The sequence below is a fragment of the Rousettus aegyptiacus genome, unplaced genomic scaffold, assembly GCF_014176215.1.
Source record: "Rousettus aegyptiacus isolate mRouAeg1 unplaced genomic scaffold, mRouAeg1.p scaffold_m13_p_9, whole genome shotgun sequence".
Lineage (NCBI taxonomy): Eukaryota > Metazoa > Chordata > Mammalia > Chiroptera > Pteropodidae > Rousettus > Rousettus aegyptiacus.
In genome coordinates, this window is record NW_023416312.1 from 102,979,009 (window position 1) to 103,002,320 (window position 23,312).

The following is a 23,312-nucleotide window of genomic DNA, read 5'->3' on the forward strand; positions in this document are numbered from 1 at the left end:
AAAAAAAAAAAAGAAAACGCCAGATAAAATCTCTGTTAGTCTTTTAAAGCTCTTTACTAAGTGACACTTAAGGAAGACGAGCACACACTATGAAAACAAAGCGAAATGAGACGCCCTCGGAAGGCTTTACTCCTAAGGGTTTCTTTGAAATCCTGGAGACCTTGAACTTCCACTTAGATGATCACGTGGAGAAGAGGAACAGGACAGAAGACACCTTCGAAGGTTTAACTTTTCCCCTCCGGACCCGTAATCCACCTGGAACCCACCTCTGTTTGCGCAGTTAGGAGGAAAGCCACTTTTATATTTCTCTTTCCGGTGACCCAGTTTCCCAAAACCACCTGTCAAACGATTTTTCCTACCCCCAGTAACTCGAAGTGCTCAATTTATTTCCTGTGACATTCCTACATGAGTTTGACACTGAGCTCTCTTTTCTGTTCTACTGGTCTTCTGTTTGGGGGCCAGGACCACAGTTTTGACTCTGCTGATGCTGCAGTGTGTCATGGTGATTGGCTGGGCAAATCTCCCTTCCTCGGTCATCACTTAGAAGCCTGACTTAGCTAACTGCGAACCTTCAAACTTCTGAATGTGCATCAGCATAAAAACCAAACTAAGTATTTTCATTTATAGAGTAATATTACAGAAACACATTTGAGAGCATTGAATGTCTCAAATTTATTCCGATTCTATTTAGGTTTTCTTCCACACCCTTTACTATTAATTTTTTTCTCAATAAAATGGTTTATGTATTCCCATTAAAAATAATTTCTGGATTTTTATACATTTTTGTTACTAATATGCATGGTATTCTTATTTACTGCAGTTACTGAATGGTTATTATGCACTGAAAATAATATCGGTTTTTGTAGTTTACTCTCATAATTGCCAATCCCACTGAATTTCTTATTAAGCCTATAAATTTTTTGACTTTTCCAGTTAGATATTTATATCATCTGCAGATAACATACATCTTTATACACTTAGTTCATTTTTATCCTTACAGCACTGACCGGGCCCTCAGGGGTTGGGTTAAACAGCAGTAGATTAATGGAATTGTTGCCTTCTACCTCATCTTAAGAAGAATGCATTTTAGTTTCTCTATGAAGTACAGTGTTTGCTATAGGTTTTAATCATATAACCATTATTGCGAGAAGGAATTTCCCTTCAATTCTAGATTCAGATAAGCATATGCTTTTCCCCTTTACAAAATGATTATAGGTATAATCGTTTGAATCAGCTAATACTTTAGCATCTGTTATAAGTAAAGGGAGGCTTTGCTTTTTTCCTTACGACTTTATTTTTTTTTGAGCAGTCTGGGTTCATAGCAAAATCAAGAGGAAGGTACAGAATGAAGGGTTTCAACTTCCATTTCAATCCCTTTAATACCTATTTGTCTCCTGAGTCTCTATTTTTTCTAATGCCAAATTTTGGCCCTTCCTATTTCTCTAGTAATTTAATTCTTCTCTTTTTTTTTCAAATGTACTAGCATATAGCTATTTATAATTTCTGTCTTTAAAAACTCTGTAGTGTGAAATATCTCATTTATTTTATTCCTTATTCTCTATTTTATTTGCATCTTCTCTTTCTTTGATATGCCTTACCAGTGGTCTATGTTGATAATCCTTTCAGTCTTTAGTTAATTTTTGGTTTCATTAATAATCTCTATCGGTTTTGATTATTGTTATATTTGTCCTTAACTTAATTTCTAACCTTAACTCTTACACGTTAAGAATCTGGCTACTTGGGTACGCTCTATTGTTTCCAATTTCCTGAATTAAATGTTCATCACATATGTTTTTCATCTTTTTTCTTTGTGGATCAGTATATTTAAAGCAATAAACTATCTTCTACGTACTGCTGAAGTGTGTCCCACATACGTGGAGATATAGTGACTCCATTACCATTGCATTCTAAAATGTATTTTATTAACGCAAAAATTTTCACCATTGTGTTAGTTCCCAAATATGGAAAGTTTTACTATTCATTATTATTATTATTTTTTATTATCTTCTGCTTGGAGAAGTCTATATGAAATTCATTCTTTGGAATTTTTTAGGCTTCCCGGATAGCCTTATCCATATTCTATTTTGAAAATATTCCCTGTGTTCTCCTGAAGGACATATCATCTCTGTTTCTTAGATACAGTGTTATGTGTATTCTATGTATATCTAATGGCTCAAACTTACTGTGTTATTAAGAGTTTGGTATCGCCACTTATTTTTTCTCCATTACAATCAGTTTCTGGGAGGCACATCTTAAACATTTCCAATACAACTGTTGTTTTATCTACTTCATTTCGTGTATCGTGAGGATGTTTGTTATAGCATCATTAACAGTAATAAAACAAAAAAAACCCTGAAAATAGCCTGTTTTCTAAATTATGACTCATTTATGTTATAGAACATCATAAACCATTAAAAATTATGACAGTTAATTAAAGTTATTGCCTGGAGGGATGTCCACCGCACTGTAACGTAAGCTCGGCATGGGAAGAAACTCTGTCTTGTTACGGTATGTGGAACAGTCTCTGGTTTAGAGTGGGACAAAATAAATATTTGTGAGCCAAATCAGTGAAGCGATTTGCAACCTCGGCTGTAGAAGAAGCGTTAAATTCTTGTCCAAATATGACCACAGCATCAGACTACTGGGCTGGCTTAGAAACACACAAACCTCCTGCCAATAAGTGTATTGCACTAACTCCTTTTACTCTACTATTCTGGGCAATAAAATCACATTTTCAGATAGAAATTCTACGTAATAATAGTGATAGCTACCATTTACTGAGCATTACTCGCCAGTCATTCGGTGAAGCATTTTACATGCACTGCCTCTTTAAATCCTCATGCAAGCCACTTTGTGTGACTATTGTTATCCCATTTTCCAGATGAGGAATGAGCCTGAGGCTCGGAGAACTAACTTGTCTCAGCTGCACATCTAGAGTGGAGGAGCCAAGATTCAAACCCAGATGCAACTCTAAAGTCCTTGCTTTTAACCTTTCCATTTACTAGATTATGGAAAGCACACAAAACCACGTTCAAATCAGCCTGTTCCATTTATTACTTACATTAACTTAAATAAAAAACTTATAATTTTTTACTCTCAATTTCCCGATTTGGAAACAGACAATCTTCTGACCATCATATATTTTATAAGGAAAAATGTAATTAAGTAAATGCTTTAAGGACACACAGCATACCACGAAACCAGATCCCAATACACTAGATATGGGATAGCGACAGTAGACTTAATTGGACACCAAGTACAAACTCTTTAGCCTGGCGTTCAAGGCCCTTAAGTCTCACCCTAATCTCCTTTCCAGTCTCATATCCTACACTCCTGTATGAACCACCTGACTTCTAATCATACGGGAGTATTCTATGTTCTCCAAATGTGATATGACAAGCTTTTCATACTGGGCTTTCTTTGATTTTCTGCCCATGTGATTTCCTCCATTTAGAATGCCTTTTCTCCAACATGTCATTATTGAAACTTAAGAGACCTTAGCTGGCCAGTTGCTTCTCCTCCACGAGTGGAGGCTGCCTGATATGCTCAGAGAGGTCTGGCCTGGCTGCAGTTGCTGAGCATAGGCCTCCCATGGGGCGGGATGGACTGGGAACTGTAGCCCCATACACTGAACTCGCCACCATGTCAGTGTGGCTACTAGCTTGACTTTGACTTTGTGTCCCATTTGAAACACCGAGATTCATGAGACCCACTTCCTACCTTGCATCTCGGTTGAGTCCTAAGATCTTATGCCTTAGTCCTTCCATCAGTAATCAGGTTCTCCAGAACTGGATCCTATTTGATTTTGGACAATACTGATCACTCTAGTCACTCTCTCCCTCCTATCACTGAAATAGGTTCTTTGTTCCATGATAATAGACCAACCTGAGGCCACCTGGCATCATTTCTACATAATGCTGACTCCTCGGGTCCCTGTTGCTGTAGTATTCTGCCACCAGTTGTTATGCTGTGGTTTCTCAGACCCTGAAGGCAAGGATACCGCTCTATTTTTACTAGAGGGGAGACTTAAGTATGTTTCTATATGGAAGAGAAAGAATAAAAGAAGACAAGTAAAGGGCAGAGAGAGAATGGGTAGGAGGGGGACCAGGATGTTGTCTGAGATGGGAGGAAGAAGGTAAGTAAGGAGAGGAAAGGGAGAAATTGGCAGAGGGCCAGAGGACGAATGGGCAGACGCCTGCCTAATGGCAGAAAGGAGACAGGAAGCCACGGTATCCTGATCATCATCGCAGCCAGGCACATACCTTTGAGCTCCTCGAGGCTAAAGGCTGTGTCTTATTCAACTCTGTCCTTAGGGCCTAGTATTGCAACTTTACATAATAGGTGCTCCAGATGTAACTGTTAAACTACCATGCAAAGCAAGGAATCAAAGATGAGAACAAAAGAGAATAAAATAATTTCTGAGCAGCTCTAATACACTGCCTTTTCTGGCACATGACCCCCATGTAATCAATTATCAGATACCTTATAATAAACATGATGATTACTGAATTACAAATGTAGAAACCAAACTTTAGAGAGATTAAATGGCTCACCCAAGGCCATGCAACCAGTAAGAAATGAAGCAAACTAGCCAAAATCTACTCCATTCCCCTGCTCAAAGTCTTCACTATTGACTGCAAGTCTCTTCGCCTTGAGAAGATACAGATCCTTTGGGAGACAGCTGGTGCATGCCCTGACAGACTTCTACCTGCACAAGCCATGTTCTTCGCTCATACTCCACGTCCCTGGCTAACTCCGACTTATCCTTAGAGATTCCATTCCTGTATCATATTCTCCAAGACATCTTTTCTAAGTCTCGGCCCATGCCTCATGTCCTACTCAGGCTTTGGGAGTGTGTGTGTGTGTGTGTGTGTGTGTGTGTGTGTGTGTGAGAGAGAGAGAGAGAGAGAGAGAGAGAGAGAGAGATCAGTGCTGTGTATATAATGAGAACCAATCCCAGTGTACTGTAATTATCTATTTGCTAGTTGAGACTGTGGTTCTTTGCGAGTAGGAACTGTGTCTTACTCATCTCTGTACACCCAGATATAACAAGTACCAGAAGCGTGCCACAGAGCAGATCCTCAGTAAATATTAAGCCGGAGAGAGAATAAGAACATGAGAGTGAAAGAGAACAAATCAACAGAGGCATTAAGTCTGCAGGCCAAAAACAATTTTCTTTTCCTCTCTACATGATTTCGGCACTACAGTCATAAGATCATCTTAGATGTGCTAGCGATCAATATAGTAAATGGGTTTGTACTAGGCATGGGCTCAGCTCTGAGGGGAATCTTGAAGCAGAAATCAGCCTTTGAGACCCTCATAGACCAGCAAGGACAGGAGATGTCTCCCAAAAGCAGCTTGATATTCCTTTTGGTTGTAAAAAAAATATATGTACACACACACACACACACACACACTCCCAAAAGCAGCTTGATATTCCTTTTGGTTGTAAAAAAAAATATATGTACACACACACACACACACACACACACACACACACACACCCTGATGTTAACTAATGTGCTAGCTGTAACCTTCCACAAATAAACAGAGTCGGAGTAAATAAAGAACAAATTACTTGTGGAGATGGCTGTTTCTTACATTCGTCTTTTAGAAATATTTTTTTTAGTTTAGTGGATTGAAGTGAGCACTGAGGAAACAGTAAATATCCAGCCAGCAGTGTCATGCGCTTCGTGTTCACACTCTCCCACTAGGAGGACCTGCAACAGATGAGCAGGTGGACAGGAACTGCTTGAGGACCACGCGACATGCCTAGGAAACACCGTGCTCAGCCAGCCGGAGCCTTCTGTCCAGCTGGATGAACTGAACGTAAATCGCAATGGTTGAAACATTGCTTCTGGTTCAGCAAATTTCCCTCTGTGCCAAGGAGGCTGCTCCTCAGCCCGACTGAAGCTGGGATGATGGGCTGGCAGGACCGGCTGCGCAGCTGACCGCTGTTGATCTCCTCCTCCTCCTCCCACCTGGAAGGGGACGTGAGCTCATGTAACCTCCGCCAGCCACGTGCACCAGTCCCTGGGGGATCCAGCACGCAGCACGTGCGGGGCTGGGAGCTGTGGGTGGATGGGGCGTTACTATCTGTATGGGAGGGCGACGCAGCTATCCACAGGGCATGGGGACTCTGGCATGTGACGACATACTCAGACCTTCTTCACAAGGACACCGGCACACATGTAAGAGTTTCTTGCTGGGGGTTCAGAGAAGAAGTAACGAACATAACAAATTAGAAAACTCCACAGCGTAATATAAGAGTTTCCATCAGCGCTATATGCAAAATTCCGATTCAGTACCATTTTTAAGGCCAGGATCAATTAGGATAAAGGAGACGGCACAGCGTGTGAACCTCCCAGACAGCCAAGACACACAGGGCCCCTTCCCACGCCTGCCCCGAGGGAAATGGCCTCATCGCTCTCCATGGGTCACACAGAGACGGCGACACCGAATGCTAGACGGTAAGTCATGCAGATCAATCCACCGGTGCCCGCTTCTGAGGGCCCGAACAAACTCCTTCCAGAGATATTTTAAAAATAGAAATTCTTTGCAGAAGCAGGACTCACGTTTGGGTGCCAAGCATGTTTTGTTCACGGTCTCACTTTGAACTTACAATAACCGTGTGAGGGAGGTTTCATCATTACCTGCATTTTACAGTTGAAACGGAGGCTTGGAGAGGCGAAGTAACGTCCCCATGTCACACAACCAGTAAAAGGAGCAGAGCCGGTCTGTTCAACTGCGACGTCTGTGGGCCTTGCACTGGCCGGCGAGGATGCAGAGTGCACTGCTCTAGGGCAAGGCTTCTGGAACCGGTCCAAGGACCGCTGCGGTCCCTGTGCGGCGCACACGGTGGCGATTACCTAGCTGTCCCAAGCGCTGGCGTTTGGCCTTTCCTTGCTTTGGTGTTGCTTGCTTTTTTGTCTGTTTCTTTCAGTCTCTGAAGATGAGTGAATAAGAACTCCTGCCTCACAGGGTGGTTTTGAGGATTAAACGAATTAATATCTGCAGAGTATTTAGAAGGCTACATCTGGTACCAGATGAGCACTACATAAATGTTTAACAAACAAGTATACATACAGGGTCCAAATGCCATGACGTTACAGGAGGCCACCACCGTCTAATGCGGAATTACTACCTCAGCTTGAACTTCAATCCGTCCCATTATGACCTTGACCTACTTCCCCTTGCTCGGCCCTTGGAAAAAATGGAAAAGAGATGAGCCTTCCAATGTGGGAAATGAAATCACAAGAAAACAACTTTAATTCCACGAAGAAAGATGGAGGGCTGAAACTCCTCTCCATGCCATTCCAAATATCTCCTCTTCTGTAGTGATGAAGACACAGGAAGAGAAATAGAACTCTAGGTTGTAGGCTTGAGTCTGCTTCTACTCAGCTATTTGAACTTAGGTTAATCACTTCAGCCTTATTGCTTCAGCATCGTTATCTAGAAAATGAAAATACTACAAGAGATCTCATCAATCCTTAATGTTCAAATATCATGAGGGCAAATGACTTCCTCAAAGTCCTACCAAATGAATGTCAAGCTTAGTACGCAAATCTGGATCTTCTAACCCCAAGGCTCTTCCCAGTAGTACATCGCTCAGTCTTTATCAAAATAGCTTCTCTAACTCTCACTTGCTGGTCCTTCATCACCACTAACTTTCAGCCAGGCCAAGAAAGACTGAAGTATTGTTCCCAAACCTTCATCCCTCCCTCTATCCATGTGCTTTATCACATGACTCTTCAGTTCCTCCAGCTAGAGGCAGAAACTGTCCCTTGCTAACTGATGTTAAGTTTGGCCATATGACTCGTTTGGGGCAACAGAATGCATGAGGCAGTGACGGTGTGCCGGTTTTGAACCCAGCCTTAGAAGACCTCACAATCCCGAGATCACCTGCCACACATTTCTGTCATCATCATGAAAAGAAGATGGCCCAGAAGCACCCTCCCCGATCCTTGAAACTTAGAGACACATGGAAGAGACCTAAATGGCACCTTCATCCTGAGCCAACCCATTCGAACCTAACCAAGGGCGACAGAGCTGCCCCAGCCACCCCACAGACATGTGAACTAGAAAGAAACACTTACTGCTTTACTTCACTGATGTCCGACGTGCTTTGTTACACAGAATTCTTAATGCAATAGCTAACCAACATGCAAGGTTTCCTAAGGCTCCCTCAAAAGTATTTCTTGGCCATGAAAAATTTCTTAAGGGAATAAAAACTGGAGCCCAAACTAAATTGTCACACATATCAGCAGGCAATGTCATCTACCGAGAATATCCAACTCTCTCCCAATATGAAAATTCACCCTCAAACTCAACGCCAGCTTACTTAACGTTATCATTTTCCTCACTTTCAGTTTCCTCATCTACAAAATGAAGATAATAGTACCCGCATCATTAAGTGGTTGCAGCAGTCACAAGAGATAATTACAGTAAATACCTAAAAGGTACTGAATGTCTGCTAAGGCCACATTGATGTTGATGATAAGGAACTGGAAGACTGAGGGAAGTCAAATGAATGCTTGGAAAATATTATTCTCAACAGCTTCTCTTCAGCTGTACAATTCCGGTTTGAAGTAAGGTTTTTGTCCTCTCACTGCCTACAATGTCAAATGAAGAGTTCTATTAATTTAGTCATGGGGATAGACACTGGCCTAACTTCCAGGTTACTTCTTGATTTTCAGAGCCACAGACCCGGCTTCTAGTTCTTGTCCTGGCTCGTTATCATTCACAGGACTTTGGAAGTAAGGCAAACTACGTCACTCGCTCCCTTCGCCTTTTTTTCCATATAAGGAAACTGTGATGTGGAGAGGCATATCTGAATTCATCCAAAGGGAAATGAGCAGAGCAGACAAGGGTTACGCAAGGGCCACAGCTCTGGGGCTACCAGGCCATGTCAGCGGTGCGCCCCACCTCGAGGTTGCAAGGATGCCGATAAGATTCTAAGTGACCTGGGCACACATCGCAAGGCCGACCCGTCTAGAACATCATGATTATACACTATCTTTGAAGGAAAGTGTGATGACAACTGACTAGGGGTTGGGTGACCTGTATCCTCTCCCCCTGTCCCCTACTAAGAAGCCGTTGGCCGGCGTTGACCACTTAACCTTTTAAGCCTCGTTCCCTCATCTGGAAAGTCACGTCAGACTAATAGCTTTGAATATCTACAACCTACGATATGAATAGATAATAAGAAGTCAAATTAGGTTAGTTTTTTTTAAATTAAAAACCACAATAGACCTATGTTATATAGGGAAGGATGATGTTCGTGTAAGTTTTTAAAATGCTTAAGACTGCAAAGTTCCGGACCGAATCTGATGCACAGAGCAGGAAGGTTGGAGTGAGAATAAGGGCTCTCTCCCTGGCTCTGCCACCAGCTTCCTGTGGCATGGACCCTGCAGGAGCCACCCTCCCTGCCTCGTTCTTTGATGTCCTCGGTCTTTGGAAGATAAGATACGGTGAACGCTCCTCTGTGGTTATTATATTAAAGTACTCTAGGCAATAAGCAGAAATGCTGTCTTTCCTGACTTTTGAGCATATCGCAGAGGTTCCTGGTTAGGGTCTGACATCTCTATCCTCAAAAGGCCGTTATGACAGTCACTGTTGACTGCCAGCCTAACAACCATCCACCTCCCTCTTTATCGTTTCTTCAGGCAGGCGGCAATGCTCTCAGGGGAAATACAAGGCCAAGGGCAAATCTCGGTACTTCCATTTCTCTTTGCCAATCATAGGCCCACAACTCAGTTCTGGCCAGCTAGGTATAAGGGAAAATGTGCTGCTGGCTCCAGGGAGACATTTTTTTCCTGCTAACATGTGAGGGTGTGGTGTGTCCATCTGAGACAGCCATCTTATGACCTTGAGATAAAGTCCAGGAGAATCGCAGACAATATCTGGAGGCCAATGACTGGTACGTGGAGCTGCCGACCGTCAGAGGCCCTAAAGCACCAGCATGTGTTCTTACGGTACATGATGGGAAATTCCACCCATCAACTCGGTCAGGCACAGCGCCCAGATAGTTGGTCCAACGCCAGTCTAGATTGGCTGTGAAGGTAATTTTTAGATGAGATTAACATTTAAGTCGGTAAACTTCGAGTAAAGCCGATTAGATTTCATAATGTGTGTGAGCTTCATCAGATTAGTTGAAGATCTTAAGGAAAAAAGGACTTGGGCTGCAACATCGGCTCTTCACTGGCTCACCCACCTGCTGTCCTACCTGAAAGGTTTTGGATTTACCTGGCTATAGAGTCACGTGAGCCACTGTTGTTTCTATTGGTTCTGTTTCTCTGGAGAAATATGATATAATATAATGTTAGAAATGATTTTTGGTTGCAAGTTTACAAAAAGCCTAACTGACTCATTTGGTCACTTTGTTCCTGGCCACTTATTATTCCTCCTGAATATCTTAAAAGAGAAAATCATCACCAAAGCCCTTGGAATTTGAATATACCAGAGCTTCAACGAACCCACTTGTTCATGCAAATTAGCAGTTAGGAATTTGAAATGACCTGTTAGAACGCATTCAATTTTACACTTTTCTGGTTTACTGCTGGAGCTGAGAAGCAGGAATTAAATTATACCCTCACCATACAGGATAAAGGGATTAGATGTGAAGACTGGCAAGCCAAGATAGAGCTACGTTCAAATCCTGGCCCTATCTTTTGAAGCCTGTGTGACCCTGGGCAAGTTTGTACCCTCTCTGATCCTTGGTTTCTTCATCTCTAAAACAGGGATAACATCTTCCTCACAGGGCAGTGTGACTAATGTTAGCTCCCCTACCTTCCTCTACCCACAAAATATATTCATTAGACCTAAACTGTACTTACTAACCACAGGTGCCTATTGAAATTTAATTAGTATTAAAAAACTGTAAATTCAGTTCCTCAGTCACACTAGACACATTTCAGGTGTGCAGCAACCTCATGTGGCAAGAAGCCACTTTACTGGCCACCTCAGATATAAAATGTTTGCCATCTTTAAATAAAAAAAAACAATCAGAATACACAAATCACAATCCAATTCAAGGGGTTATGTGCCCTCAAGTTCCCCTCTGCTCTAGTGAAGGATGGCAAGGGACAAAGAAAACAGATGGGACCCCCTCCTGGGACATGGTCCATGCTCTATCATCAACGATTGGGTCGATGCTCCCTTTGAACCCTGTATTCTTCAAGCTAAATGCAGCCACTTTCCTATTTCTGAGGGACAGGTTACCTTGTAAAAGGGTCTCATCAGTAGCATGAGCTTATCAGCCAGTGCGGGTGTGTCCTGGATCGCTTGAGCAAATGGACCTACTGTATGCCAGTACCTTACATGATCTCATTTGCTATCAAGCGGAGTTGCTCTGTATTTACAAGAGCGGATCTTCCACAAGTGACTGCTTTTTCCTGTGCACGGAGTAGAGACACAAACATTTGCTGAACCGAGGAACGAGAGAATGGTTAAAGAAATCATGATGTATTCTCATGATGCAATATTTAATATAGTGACAAAAATAAAAGAATTCCAATTAAATATATAAGCACACGTGCATCTCAGATATTTAATTTTGAGTGAAAAAAGCAAGGTACAAGAAGAATACATGTGTAATTGTTCCTCTTTCATAAACAGGATATAACGCTTACTGTGACGTGTCACTGTTCTAAGCATTTTACCCATATTAACACTTCAATCCTAGTACCATAGGGTAGATACTATTATTCATCCCATATGGATAAGGGAACTAAGACCCAGAGAAGTTAAGTGACTTGCCCAAGCTCAACAGCTAGCAAACTGAAGATCCAGGACACACAGCCAGACAGCCTGGATCCAGAGTCCAGTTTAAATGACACTACATGTTGCGTAGGGAAAATCACACACGTGGGGAAAGGGAGCGGAAGTCTCGATAATGCAAGGCCTGTATGTGAAGATTATCAGGAGACTATATGCACAGAGCTTCCCCCGACCCCTGCCTCTTTGGAAGTACATGCACACCCAACTTTCACTGGAAGACGTGCTATAAAGAAATATTAATATTTTAATGTTCTTTGTTGAAATTTTAATCAATAACAAATATTCTGAAAAATACTCGGCACAAATCTCAAAAAGTGTTCACAACTGAACACACCTGTGTAATCGGCGCTCAGATCAAAAACCAAAACCCGAACGTCACCTGCTTCCAGGCCCCCTAGTGCCTGTTTTTGTGACTAATCCCTCCACTCTGGTGTAACCACTATCCTGAATTCTAACGCCATCACTTAGTTTTAGCTGTTTCTGAACTTCATACAGTAGGCATGACTGCCTCTTTCCCCCTTGTCATCCACACGGCAGCCCTAGTTCAGTCACTGTCATGGCTGTAGAGGAATGTGAACTTGTCACAACCATTTACCCACTCAACGGTTGATAGGTATTATTAATCTTTTTTTTCCAATCTTTCCAGAGCCTCTCACAAAACGAGGTGCGGACTGCCATGCAGAGGGAAGCACACAGCTTCTGGAGTAACAGAAATCTGCTCGAAGTGTACTTCTGCTAATAATATCATGTCATCGAACAAGTTATTTGGCTATTACGAGTGTTGGCTTTCTCGTCGATAGGATGTGGATAATAACGCTTAACTGAGATACCAACAAAAAAGTACCCAGTAGGTAGTATTTTTGCAAGGCTTGTAAAATATTTAACGTTAGCTTGAAAATCACTGTCACATAGCTTAGCTCTTGGGCACTTTGACTACCTGACTTCCTGCTAACTCGCTCTCGTGGCCATTAAACTCCCCCCTCGCTCCCAGGGCAAGCGCTGGCCTTGACAATGCAGGGCAGACTGACTCCTTTGGCTTCATCTACCCCTGACTATTGGGTTTATGCCTGGTTCCAGGTTCTGTATTTTGTCAACCACAGCTGACTCCAGAACAGGTCCTTTTGCTAAACTTCTTCCTATAACCTCTACTCGTGGAGAAGAAACAGCAACAAGTTTGACCACCCCGTGCCTCGCAGCCAGTGCCTTCCTGCTGGCCATGTACTCGGTGAGAACGCGCTGTATCACAGCTTCCACACCAGCTCCAACCAAAATGTGGGTTAAATACAGACTCAGATGTGTTGGACAGTTTGGCCCTCGTCCCACCGAAGACCACACAAAGGCTCAATTCAGTGGCCTTTTCCCTGGCAAGGACATCCATGAAAGAGAACTGAAAACATCATACTATGGGCAACTGTGACAAGACCCAAAAAATATGAATTGAAGGGGACAAATACTCTCACTGTCATGCGTCTGTGCGGGATGACTGCGTCTTTATTCTGCACTGCAGGCTGCAAGACCCTGTATGACCGAGAGATGGACTGAGTGTTATTTGTCCTCCCTTGACTTTGGGACGGGGGGTGGGAAGGGTTCTGCTAATCGAGTGATAGCTACAACACACACATGGGAGGGGACTCAGGAGCTCTGCGTGAGCTGGGGCTTCTGAGAGGTGAGAAGGACAGATGGAGCTGACCAAACAGGAGCCTGGAGCAGGTGGACAAAGAACTCTAAGCCTGGTTGACAAGAAATGAGAAGAGGGAAAAGAAGGGGATCGTCCATGACCTATCCTAGTTATTGGCAATGATGTTAACCAAATCTGAGAACTGTCAAAGTTCATGGATTCAGAGCCGAGAAACTTGAGTTCAAATCCCGGACGCGTCACTTGCTTTTGCCACTGTCAAATAAGCCTAATAATAGCCACCGACAAGATTTAATTAAGGTCCCAGGCTAGACTAGTTATCACCCCTTCTGGCAAAAAAAATGAAGGTGTGGCTGACAGGAGTCAAAGGCTTTATAAAAGGTAGTGAAGGAAAACGGAGATACTCACACCTCCATCTTACAAAGCTACAGCCAAAAGTTGATGGAGTAAAAAGCAGGGGTCAAAGCATATTATTTAAAGTAACAGAGGCAAGGAATAGAAAAAAATAAAAGGATCATCAAAGACTGTAAGAGGAGGGAAGGAGGAAAGTATGAGCAATAACCTGTAGTCACAGCAGGAAGAAATAATTTCTAAAGTTGATAACTCAGAAATAGCAATGAAAGTAATCATCGAAATAATACAAATAAAATGGTTAAAACTGAATGCTTCTGAGTAGAGAAAGGAGGAGACTGTTGATCTTTTTATCAGATCTGATTGTACTATTTTACATTTAGTTAACTGTGTATGCATGTTGTATATAATTAAAATTTTAGAATGCAAAAACAAAACACGACTATTTTAAAACTTAATGGTTGTAAAATGGAATTCGTCTGATGAAACTGCATATAACATATTATAATGAAAACAAATGTCCAGCTAATTGCATAAATATCCAAAGTGTCACACAGAGGTTGAAAAATTTTTTAAAGATATTTTAAAAAAAAATTTAGAATGCAAAAACAAAACACGACTATTTTAAAACTTAATGGTTGTATTTGAAAAATTTTTAAAAGATATTTTTAAAAAAAGAAAAAAATGGAATGATGGGGAAAAAAGAAACGCATATCTTACTGAATTGGAAAGGGGGCATTATCAGGTTTTAGTATAATGCCATGGTCAACAAATGTTTTTAACCAATAGAGTCCTGTTTTAAAAGAAATATTGCCCCAAAAGTCCAGCATATAAAACAAATCCAAGGGAAACTTCTCTGGTTAAAATGAGAGTTAGGAGCCCCACCTAAGCAATTTCCCCCTGGGGAAAAAGTCTCTGATGGAGATGATACCTGGAAGGTGATCTGGCCCCGGATTCCAGGCTTTGGAAGCCAACCATGTGACAGGCATTCAGAAGCTATTGCATAACAGAAGCTAGCGCCCAAGGCATCACAGAATGACTAATCTAATGGGGACCAGTTGCCTTTGTGCAATGACTCGGTTACAAAATAGCCATCTGAGAATCTGATTATTAAAAGACCCTGTACCCTGGGACCCAGTCACCCAAGCTAAACAGGCAACAGAGTTCACTGGCCTGCAGATGGGCTCCGCAGAGTGACCTGCATTCACCAGCAAAACCACCTCTGACCAGCAGCTCACGACCTGTCCGTACAGGAGCCATAAAAGAAAAACTGGATCTGGTCATCCCGTCCCTCCCCTCCGCGATTTCCCAGTGCCTTTCCACAGATTTCACACAATTCATTTCTTATTTCAAGAGGTAGTAACATCAGTGTCATTTGAAAAAGCTAATCATGTTTGAAGAACAAGATGAGTTTATTTAGAACGCGACCTCTCTTGGTTCCCAGCACTTTGTTCATTTGCATCTGTTTTTTTTTTAAGTATCTATGACAAAAAGATATCTCCCATATCCTGCAGTGCCAGAGACAGAGATCTGGACACGCAGTGACATAAAGCCTCCCCGTACATCAGCAGTCACTTAGGAAACGTGCATTGCCCTAGCCTTCTCGTCTCACCTCACTCATTAACTTCTTTTGATTTTTAAATGAGAGTAAGTCCAGCATCAACTGGACAAGTTCATGAGGGGCATTCTAGTCTCCCTGTTTTCCCGCCAATGATGATGATGATAATGATGATGATGATGATGATGATGATGATGATGTCGACGACAATGGAAAAAATACTTATTTGTCAGGTACTGTTCTAAGAACTTTATATGTGTTAATTCAATTAATTATAACTTATGCATGTATGAATTTTCTTTCAATGCCGCCTCCATGAAATGACAGGTGCTATCTAGCAAAAGAAACTCCTTTGTCTAATTTAGTACTATCAAATCGAAATATAATGCGAGCCACATTCATAATTTTAAAATACCTAGTAGTCACATTTTAAAAAAAAATCAGCCGAAATCAATTTCAATAATATACTTGATTTAACCCACTGTATCCAACATATAATCAAGATAAAATATTAATGAAGTAGTTTACATTTTTTCCATACTATCTTCAGACTCTAGTGTATATTTCACATTTCCGGCACACTAAATTCTGATAGACTGCTTTCTACCATGTAATAGATGCACATTTAGTTAATTACCCTGATGATCTCCAACAGAAGATGTGATTAGGAACGAACTGTCCGCTGTTCTCGTTGGACATATGAGAAAACTGAGGCCAGGAGAGCAGCAGAAGGACCGAACCCAAATCCAGGTCTGCCCCGGTTGACTGACCGTGGCCATCACACCTCACTGAACGTTACTGTCCTCAGCAGGGGCCTAGCGGAGCACACCACCACCAAGCAAGTCGCAGAGCCCGCCAGCAGTAGTGCTGGCTCTGTCAGTCTGAATTCAAGCAAGAGACAAAAAGCATGGTAAAGAATTATTAGAATACAAACTTATTAGTCTACAGTCACGCCACCCTGACTGAATGAGCCCGATCCCGTCTGATTTCGGAAGCTCAGCAGGGTTCGGCCTGGTTAGTACTTGGATGGGAGACCACCTGGGAAGACCAAGTGCTGTAGGTGTTAAAAAAAAGAATTATGAAACTACCAATTTATTAAACTAGAAAAAGTAAATATAAGATACAAGGGAACTCTGTATGGTATCTGAAGGCTGACAGAGGTGGTACCCGAGGGAGGACAGATTTGGAAGGGGTGCAGATCTCATTGGAAAAGGTGTCGTTTAAGCCACCGAACAGCGGAGAAGTTAGCTGCTTTAGTCTGCTGGTCTGCGGTCACCCCATGAGTGACAGACACCTCTCCAGCTGAGGGACCTACAGAAAGCTTATCACCAGGCCAGGCAGAGGCTTCAAGGTCACTGGGGGACCAGGAATGTGGATAAATCACTGGACATCTCACGTCCATTCTGCTGACCCACCAGTACATCAGCCAGAAACTTCGGGAAAAGCCCCTGGCTCCTGCAACATCGCTCTAAGAAAAGAGACTAAGAAAGACTAAGAAAGCTGAACACCTTGCTCACTGAAAAGGAGAGATGCTTAGAGGAATTCTGTCCGTTCTCACAGAAGACGCGTTAAGGGGCATTAGAACTCAGAGCCAATAAATGGATGATACACAGAGACAGACTGGAAGCTGCATTTTCTGGTCCTTAGTTCTCAGCCCTTTCTGCTACCTTAAATTTTACTGCTGGGGGGAATTTTACATACTTTATTAAAAATGATTGTCACACTGAGCACTGGTCACCTTCCTCGCAGGTGTGCACAGGTTGACCCCACTAGGAAAGAAGTAGAGAGAAAAAAGACTGATAGGAATTTAACCTTTCTGAGCCTCAGTTTCCTCGTTGGGGTAACGGGCATCATACATCCTACCTGACAGGTCTGTAAAACCCGCAGCCTGGACCTGGGATACAGGAAGGACGGGATAGAAATTCATTTCCCTTCTTTCCAATGACGTGAGGGCAATCACTGCTGCCAATTCCCACTTTCCTTTTTCGTATTCTCATCCAGGAATGAAAAAGTCAACTACGTGCGAGCGTTTTCATATCCGCCGTCCTTCATTGTCTTTCTTCAGAGTTATGTGACAACTGTCATGTCATTTAACAAGTAGTTAACTGTTTTCATACCACCACACTTGTGATCTGAAAGGTTCTTCTCTCCTTCAATTACATACTGTCCCAATTAAGTATTTATGTTAATGAGACCCGAGATGAACCGAGTAGAGTTCAGCCTCACTGGGCTATTCAAAGAAGTGACTTGGCGTGCATGGCAGTCACTCAAGTAACGCCCACATCGACCCGACCGCGACGGCGCCGGGCAGTGGAAGCACATGCGCTAGAATGCTCTTCCTTGTCAGAACCTGCTGCTTTCCTATCTTGGATCCAAACTACCTGTCATGATATTCTTGATAACGAACACTGAATGGCATATTCTCAAAAGGGCCAGATGCTTGGTCAAGATATTACACTGAGTTCTGGTAAACTGTCTTGGTTACATGGTGCGTACATATTGAAGCTCACGAGACTGGCCTACGCCCAGCCGATAAGAATGAATTTCACAATTATTCACACTCCTTTAGGAGGCGCTAGGAAATCAGAGACACCTGTGAGTGGTCACGCTGGAGAAAATCGGACATTATCTGGCGCAAGGCTGTCCGATACAAATTTCTACGATGATAGTAATGTTTTATATCTGTGCTGGCCAGTACAGTGGCTACTAGCCACATGGGGCTACCAAACACTTGAAATGTGCCTGGCATGACTGAGAAAGTGGATTGTTAATTGGATTTTATTTCTATAGCTACTGGTTACCATACTGGACAGTGCAGATCTAGATAATAGCTATGGCTTAACGAGATGTGAGATTTAAAGCTAAGATCCTCAGGTCTATATCCTGGCTACTATCTCTACTAACTACATAACTTTGGTCATGTTCTTTGCCTTGTCCAAACCACAGGCCTCATTTGTAAATGATGATAAGACCAGAACGTCCCAGGGTGGCTGTGATTAGATAATGAATATGAAGTATTCATTCACATTCAGAGCACAGGAAGCAGCCTGGTTTTTTTTAATCAAAATTATTGGGGTGACAAAGTAGTCTTTAAGTAATAACTATCATTATCAAACTCCTCATTTTCAAGATAGAGAAACTGTCGGGTCCACAGTTCCACAGCCAGCGGGAAGCACAGCCAGGAGCCAACTGATTTGCTCCTTTATTTGATGATGAGTTTTCCTCTAGAGACAAACTCCTCTGATCCCAGAAGAGTAAAGAGCGGTAGCCCAGACAAGCACTCAATGGCCGTAAAAAGTAGTATATTCTACACATGGAGAAAAGGTACCTTAGTGAAGCCTATTTGCTCCTTCCGGAAATTTTCCAGGGGTTTGATCAGCAAATCGCTAGCATTGTGAACCTACAAGAGAGAAAGAACACACAAAACGCCTTTTAGTTTAGCAAGATTCAGATTCGAGATTCCTTGTCACTAGGGCATTCCCTAGCGACACACCATCATGCAAAGTGGTGACTTGTTTGCTAGCTGGTTGGCTTTTCTCGTCGTCTTTTTTCCCCAGATTAGCCTCTTAAAATTGAACACCTTGAGAGGAAACGAGAGAAGGGACATTAGGGGCATTTTCCTGTAATTTCACCAGGAGTCTGATCTGATTCGTGTCCAGAAACAGATACAGGAGGCCTGAAGTCTGTGTGGTAAAAAGGAGAGAGAGGGAATGATAAATACATATAAAGGTCAACTGCACTATTTCATGGGAGGCAAATGAGTTAGCAGCGACAGCATTAGGATAAATGCCAGGATACATATCGCTGTCAGTCCTGTCCTGGTGTGACATAAAACCAGAATACTTCCTTCAGAATCTGGAGTGTATTACGGCATCACAGAGAATTCTAGACCAGGCCTTAAATTACTATTGATGCTCAGAAACTGATAGAAACAGCCTGTTCAGGTGCTGAAATATTGGTACCCGGAGATATAAAAACATCATACGCAAACTGGACCTTGCCCAGTGGGCAGGGAGAGATATACAAAGCTTTGTCTTCATATAAACCTCTTGAGAGCTTGCATCTGTCCGAGGCAACAAGTGTGGTCGGTTCCTTCAGGGGTGTGAATTACCTGTACATTATTGGAGGACCACAGAGAATGCATATGAAGGACTGGATTGCAGGACCCATTGCATTCATCTCAATCTATTACAAGACGGGGAAATGAGGAACTGGCGTCCTCATCAGGTAAGATATAAAGTATCAGTTAAGACAAGATAGATCCTCCCAACAAAAAATGGAAGATAGCATAAAGAGAGTTTTGACCAGTCCTGGATTCTCCAAACTGAAAAGCAATATTTAAACTACCACCACAGTCTACAGCCATGCTACCCTGAACAAGCCCTATCCCGTCTGATCTCGGGAGCTAAGCAGTGTCTGGCCTGGTTAGCGCTTGGATGGGAGATCACCTAGGAAGACCAGGTGCTGTAGGCATAAAAAATAAAAAATAAGGGATTGTAAGCTGACAAGGTCCTTGCAATCTGTGAGGTCAACCAAGGGTCGCCTCGCTTAAGAAAAATAAATGAACAAACAAACAAACAACCACAAAGCATGGCGAACTGGGGCATTAGGACATATTGTATCCAGGTCTTGCAGGCACTTTGGGCCTTCTGTTTTGTATCCAGGTATGACCCAAGGCTCGAGCAAATGGGCAAACTCTCATCCAATCAAACCTCAACTAGCTGGCCTGGTGTCAAAAATATATACACATCCGTGGACTGCGAATTACATGCTGAGCCACTGGTGGCTGAAATCAAAGTCCAGTCTTCCCTTACTCCCACCGGCAACATGGCTCCCAGTCGCTTGCAGCACAGACAGATGCACAGGGCCTTTTCCTCCCTTTGACACTCATGGGTTATAATACTCCTTTCTGCCAGGACAGAGAGCAAGAAATGTAGGAAACGGTCACACTGAAGCTTGGTTCGATTTTCTTTTTCATTTCGTTTTCTCCTTAAACACCTTAGGAATCTAGCAACTTTATTCTATGTCGAGTGTAATTGGAAATAAATGAATTAAAAAAGAAGTCTAGCATTATTCATAAAAGCCCTTTATCTAGGTAAACTTGACTTTTACTCCCCTTTCTGATTGCCACACCCATTTTGTGAGCTCTTGAGAAGAAATGTCCCTGTCATTTCAGGGTAGGAACCCCAGGATAATAAGTGCCATTCTCAACACAGTAGCGAGTTTACCTAATCAGGTTTCCATTGACTGAAGCCCAGATTGACAGCAGATAGGGCATTTAGCAGGATTGAGATGGCATTCAACCCAGTAGCGTAAAATTGCTCGGGATGGTGAACCATTTACCAAAAAAGACATCGAGGGTCCACCGGTTCAAATATCATGGCCCTCTTTTGGTCATTCCTGGCCATCTTCAAAGATGGACCTTGAACTGTCTGTCCCCTTTGAAGTCTTTAGTCAAACAGGAAGTCTGTCATCCAGACTTTTAAAGGCCACCTTCTGAGGCACAACAATGTCCCTAAGGGTCATGCTCAAGAAATCACAGCTGGGATGCTTCTCTTCCTTTCTCCCAATTATACTTCCTTCAACAATTTTTTTTATTATTTATTACTATTTATGCCTATAGCGCCTGGTCTTCCTAGGTGGTCTCCCATCCAAGTACTAACCAGGCTCGACCCCGCTGAGCTTCTGAGATCAGAGATTGGGCTTGTTCAGGACCGTGGCTCCACTGGGGGACAAACCCAGGACCTCCTGCATGCAAAGCCGATGTGATAACTGCTACACTATGGAACCACGTCCTCCTTCCACAATTTTAATTCACTTAAGAGAATGACTAGACATTTGCCATCCTCACATGCCACAGCTGGGAACTTCCTTTCTGTTCTTCTAAAGCTTCTTTTGGCCTCTTCTTATAGGAGGGACAAAATGTTGATTTTTTTTTTTGGATAACATCTCCCACATTATCCACGTTGGGGTGCGGGAGGCCTTTTACCTCCGTTCCAGGAAACGAGAGAGGTGCAATGAAGCAATGAATTCCTGGCATGATGTGAAAGGCCCTCACTGAGCCGAACCTTCACAGCACGCCCGGAATTAAATGGGAAATGGGAAGCCAAGACTCAATACACGATTGGAGAGCCGCGGGGACAAAAGGGCATGACATAATTAAAGACAGAAGAAAATGAGTCAGTCCTGTGGACAAGAGCCAGCAAGAAGGGTGAGAAAAACAACATCTCAAAAGATGAATCCTACTTCAATATTTTAGTGCTTTGTAATTGGATAAAGAAAAGAGATCAAGAAACAACTAGGGCTGAAGGGAGCACGGCTGAGCTTTCTAATGTAGCTGAATGAAATGCGGGTGAATGCCTTTGAGATCAACACTGGCGGCCGTCCACAGACTCTTCGGGCACAAGAAAACGTTTAGTGGAGTGAGGATTAGCTGCTGGGCCATCTACCAGGCTCTGTGGAAACTACCCATACTGGTCTCTCAGTGTCCTCAGAAGCAAACCTCTTGAACTGAGGAAATTCCCAAGTGAAATGTCCACAAGTAGAATCTTGGGGACAATGAAAGGTAACTAGAAACAACACGTAGAATCGGTGTTTTTTGCTATTAATAAAACACTACAGTATTCATTATATCACGCGGGGTATTTATAACAACGTTGGGAGGTGGGGATTATTTTCCTCATTTTACGTATAAAGAGTCTCACCAGACTCAGAGAAGTACATGACTTGTCTTAAGTCAACAAGGAAGTTAGCGACACCACCATGATTACAGCCTAAGTCTTTAGTTCCCCCGCCTCCAAGCCAACATCAGTGCCACTTTCTCTGGGAGCCCACATGGAATGAGAACAGTACTCTGAGAAGTCAGTACCGCACTGCTGAAGAGGGAGAGTGATTACGGATTAAAGAACTCTTGCTAATGGAATAAATGGATGTAACAAACCTGAGCTGCCAACAGGGAGTCATCTCATGAGAGAAGGAAAGGCACACCTGTTTGTTGTCCTCTACAAGATTCCAACAACTCAAGGAAATAATGGGCGAAAGACCTGAACAGACACCTCACCAAAGATGATCGACAGAGAGCGAATAAGCATACAAACATCTGCTCAACCTCATATGTTATCAGGGAAATGCAAATTACAACAGCAATGAGATGCCGCTACACATCTATTCAGATGGATAAAATCCAAAACTGACAGCATCGAATGCAGGCAAGGATGTGGAGCAGCAAGATCTCTCATTAATGATGGAAATGGAAAATGTCACAGTCATCGCGCAAGACAGTTTGGCAGTTTCTTACAAAAGTACATACACTCTTACCACATAATCCTGCAACTGCACTCTCTGGAATTAGTTGAAAATTTATATCCACACAAAAATTTGCACACATGTTTATAGCAGCTTTATTCCTAATTCCCCAAATTGGAAGCAAACAAAATGTCCTTTGTGGGTGAATGAATAAACGAACCACAGTACATCGATATAATGGAAGATATATATCTCAAGGATAAAAAGAAATAAGCTATAAAGCCATAAAAAGACATGGAGGATCTTTAAATGCATATCGCTAAGCAAAAGAAGCCAATTTGAAAAGGCTACAGACCATACGACTCCAACAATATGACATACTCAAAAAGGCAAAACAGTACAAGGAAAGACAAGTGTTTGTCAGGGGTTCATCTATAGCGGAGAGGGAAAGGGATAAATAGGTTGAGAACAGGGAATTTTTAGGGCCGTGAAAATATTCGGTATGATGATACTTTATTGGTGAATACATGCTATTCCAAATCTGTCAAAACCCACGGAATGTTCAACACAAGCAGTGGACAGTAACGTAAGCTATGGACTTTAGTTAATAATACTGTGTCAGTATTGGCTCATTAATTAGAACGAATGTACCGCACTTGCAAGATGTTAAAATTAAAGGACACTGTGTGTGGAAAGGGGCAGGAAAAGAAAGGAAGTAAACAAAATCTATCTGTCCTTTTCACT

At 42.5% G+C, this 23,312-nt stretch overlaps 1 protein-coding gene and 2 pseudogenes across 4 annotated transcripts in view; 2 read left to right on the forward strand and 1 right to left on the reverse strand.

Moving 5' to 3' along the window:
• Positions 1 to 23,312, reverse strand: part of OPHN1 (oligophrenin 1) — a 224,918-nt gene that overhangs the window by 91,236 nt on the left and 110,370 nt on the right. For all 4 annotated transcript variants that reach the window (XM_016158194.2, XM_016158197.2, XM_016158195.2 and 1 more), the window contains one exon: positions 18,652 to 18,723. In XM_016158194.2, the coding sequence (XP_016013680.1) occupies positions 18,652 to 18,723 (72 nt within the window). The remainder of the gene's footprint in view (positions 1 to 18,651; positions 18,724 to 23,312) is intronic.
• LOC118607886 lies at positions 16,264 to 16,386 on the forward strand (annotated as a pseudogene).
• Positions 19,678 to 19,796, forward strand: LOC118608013 (annotated as a pseudogene).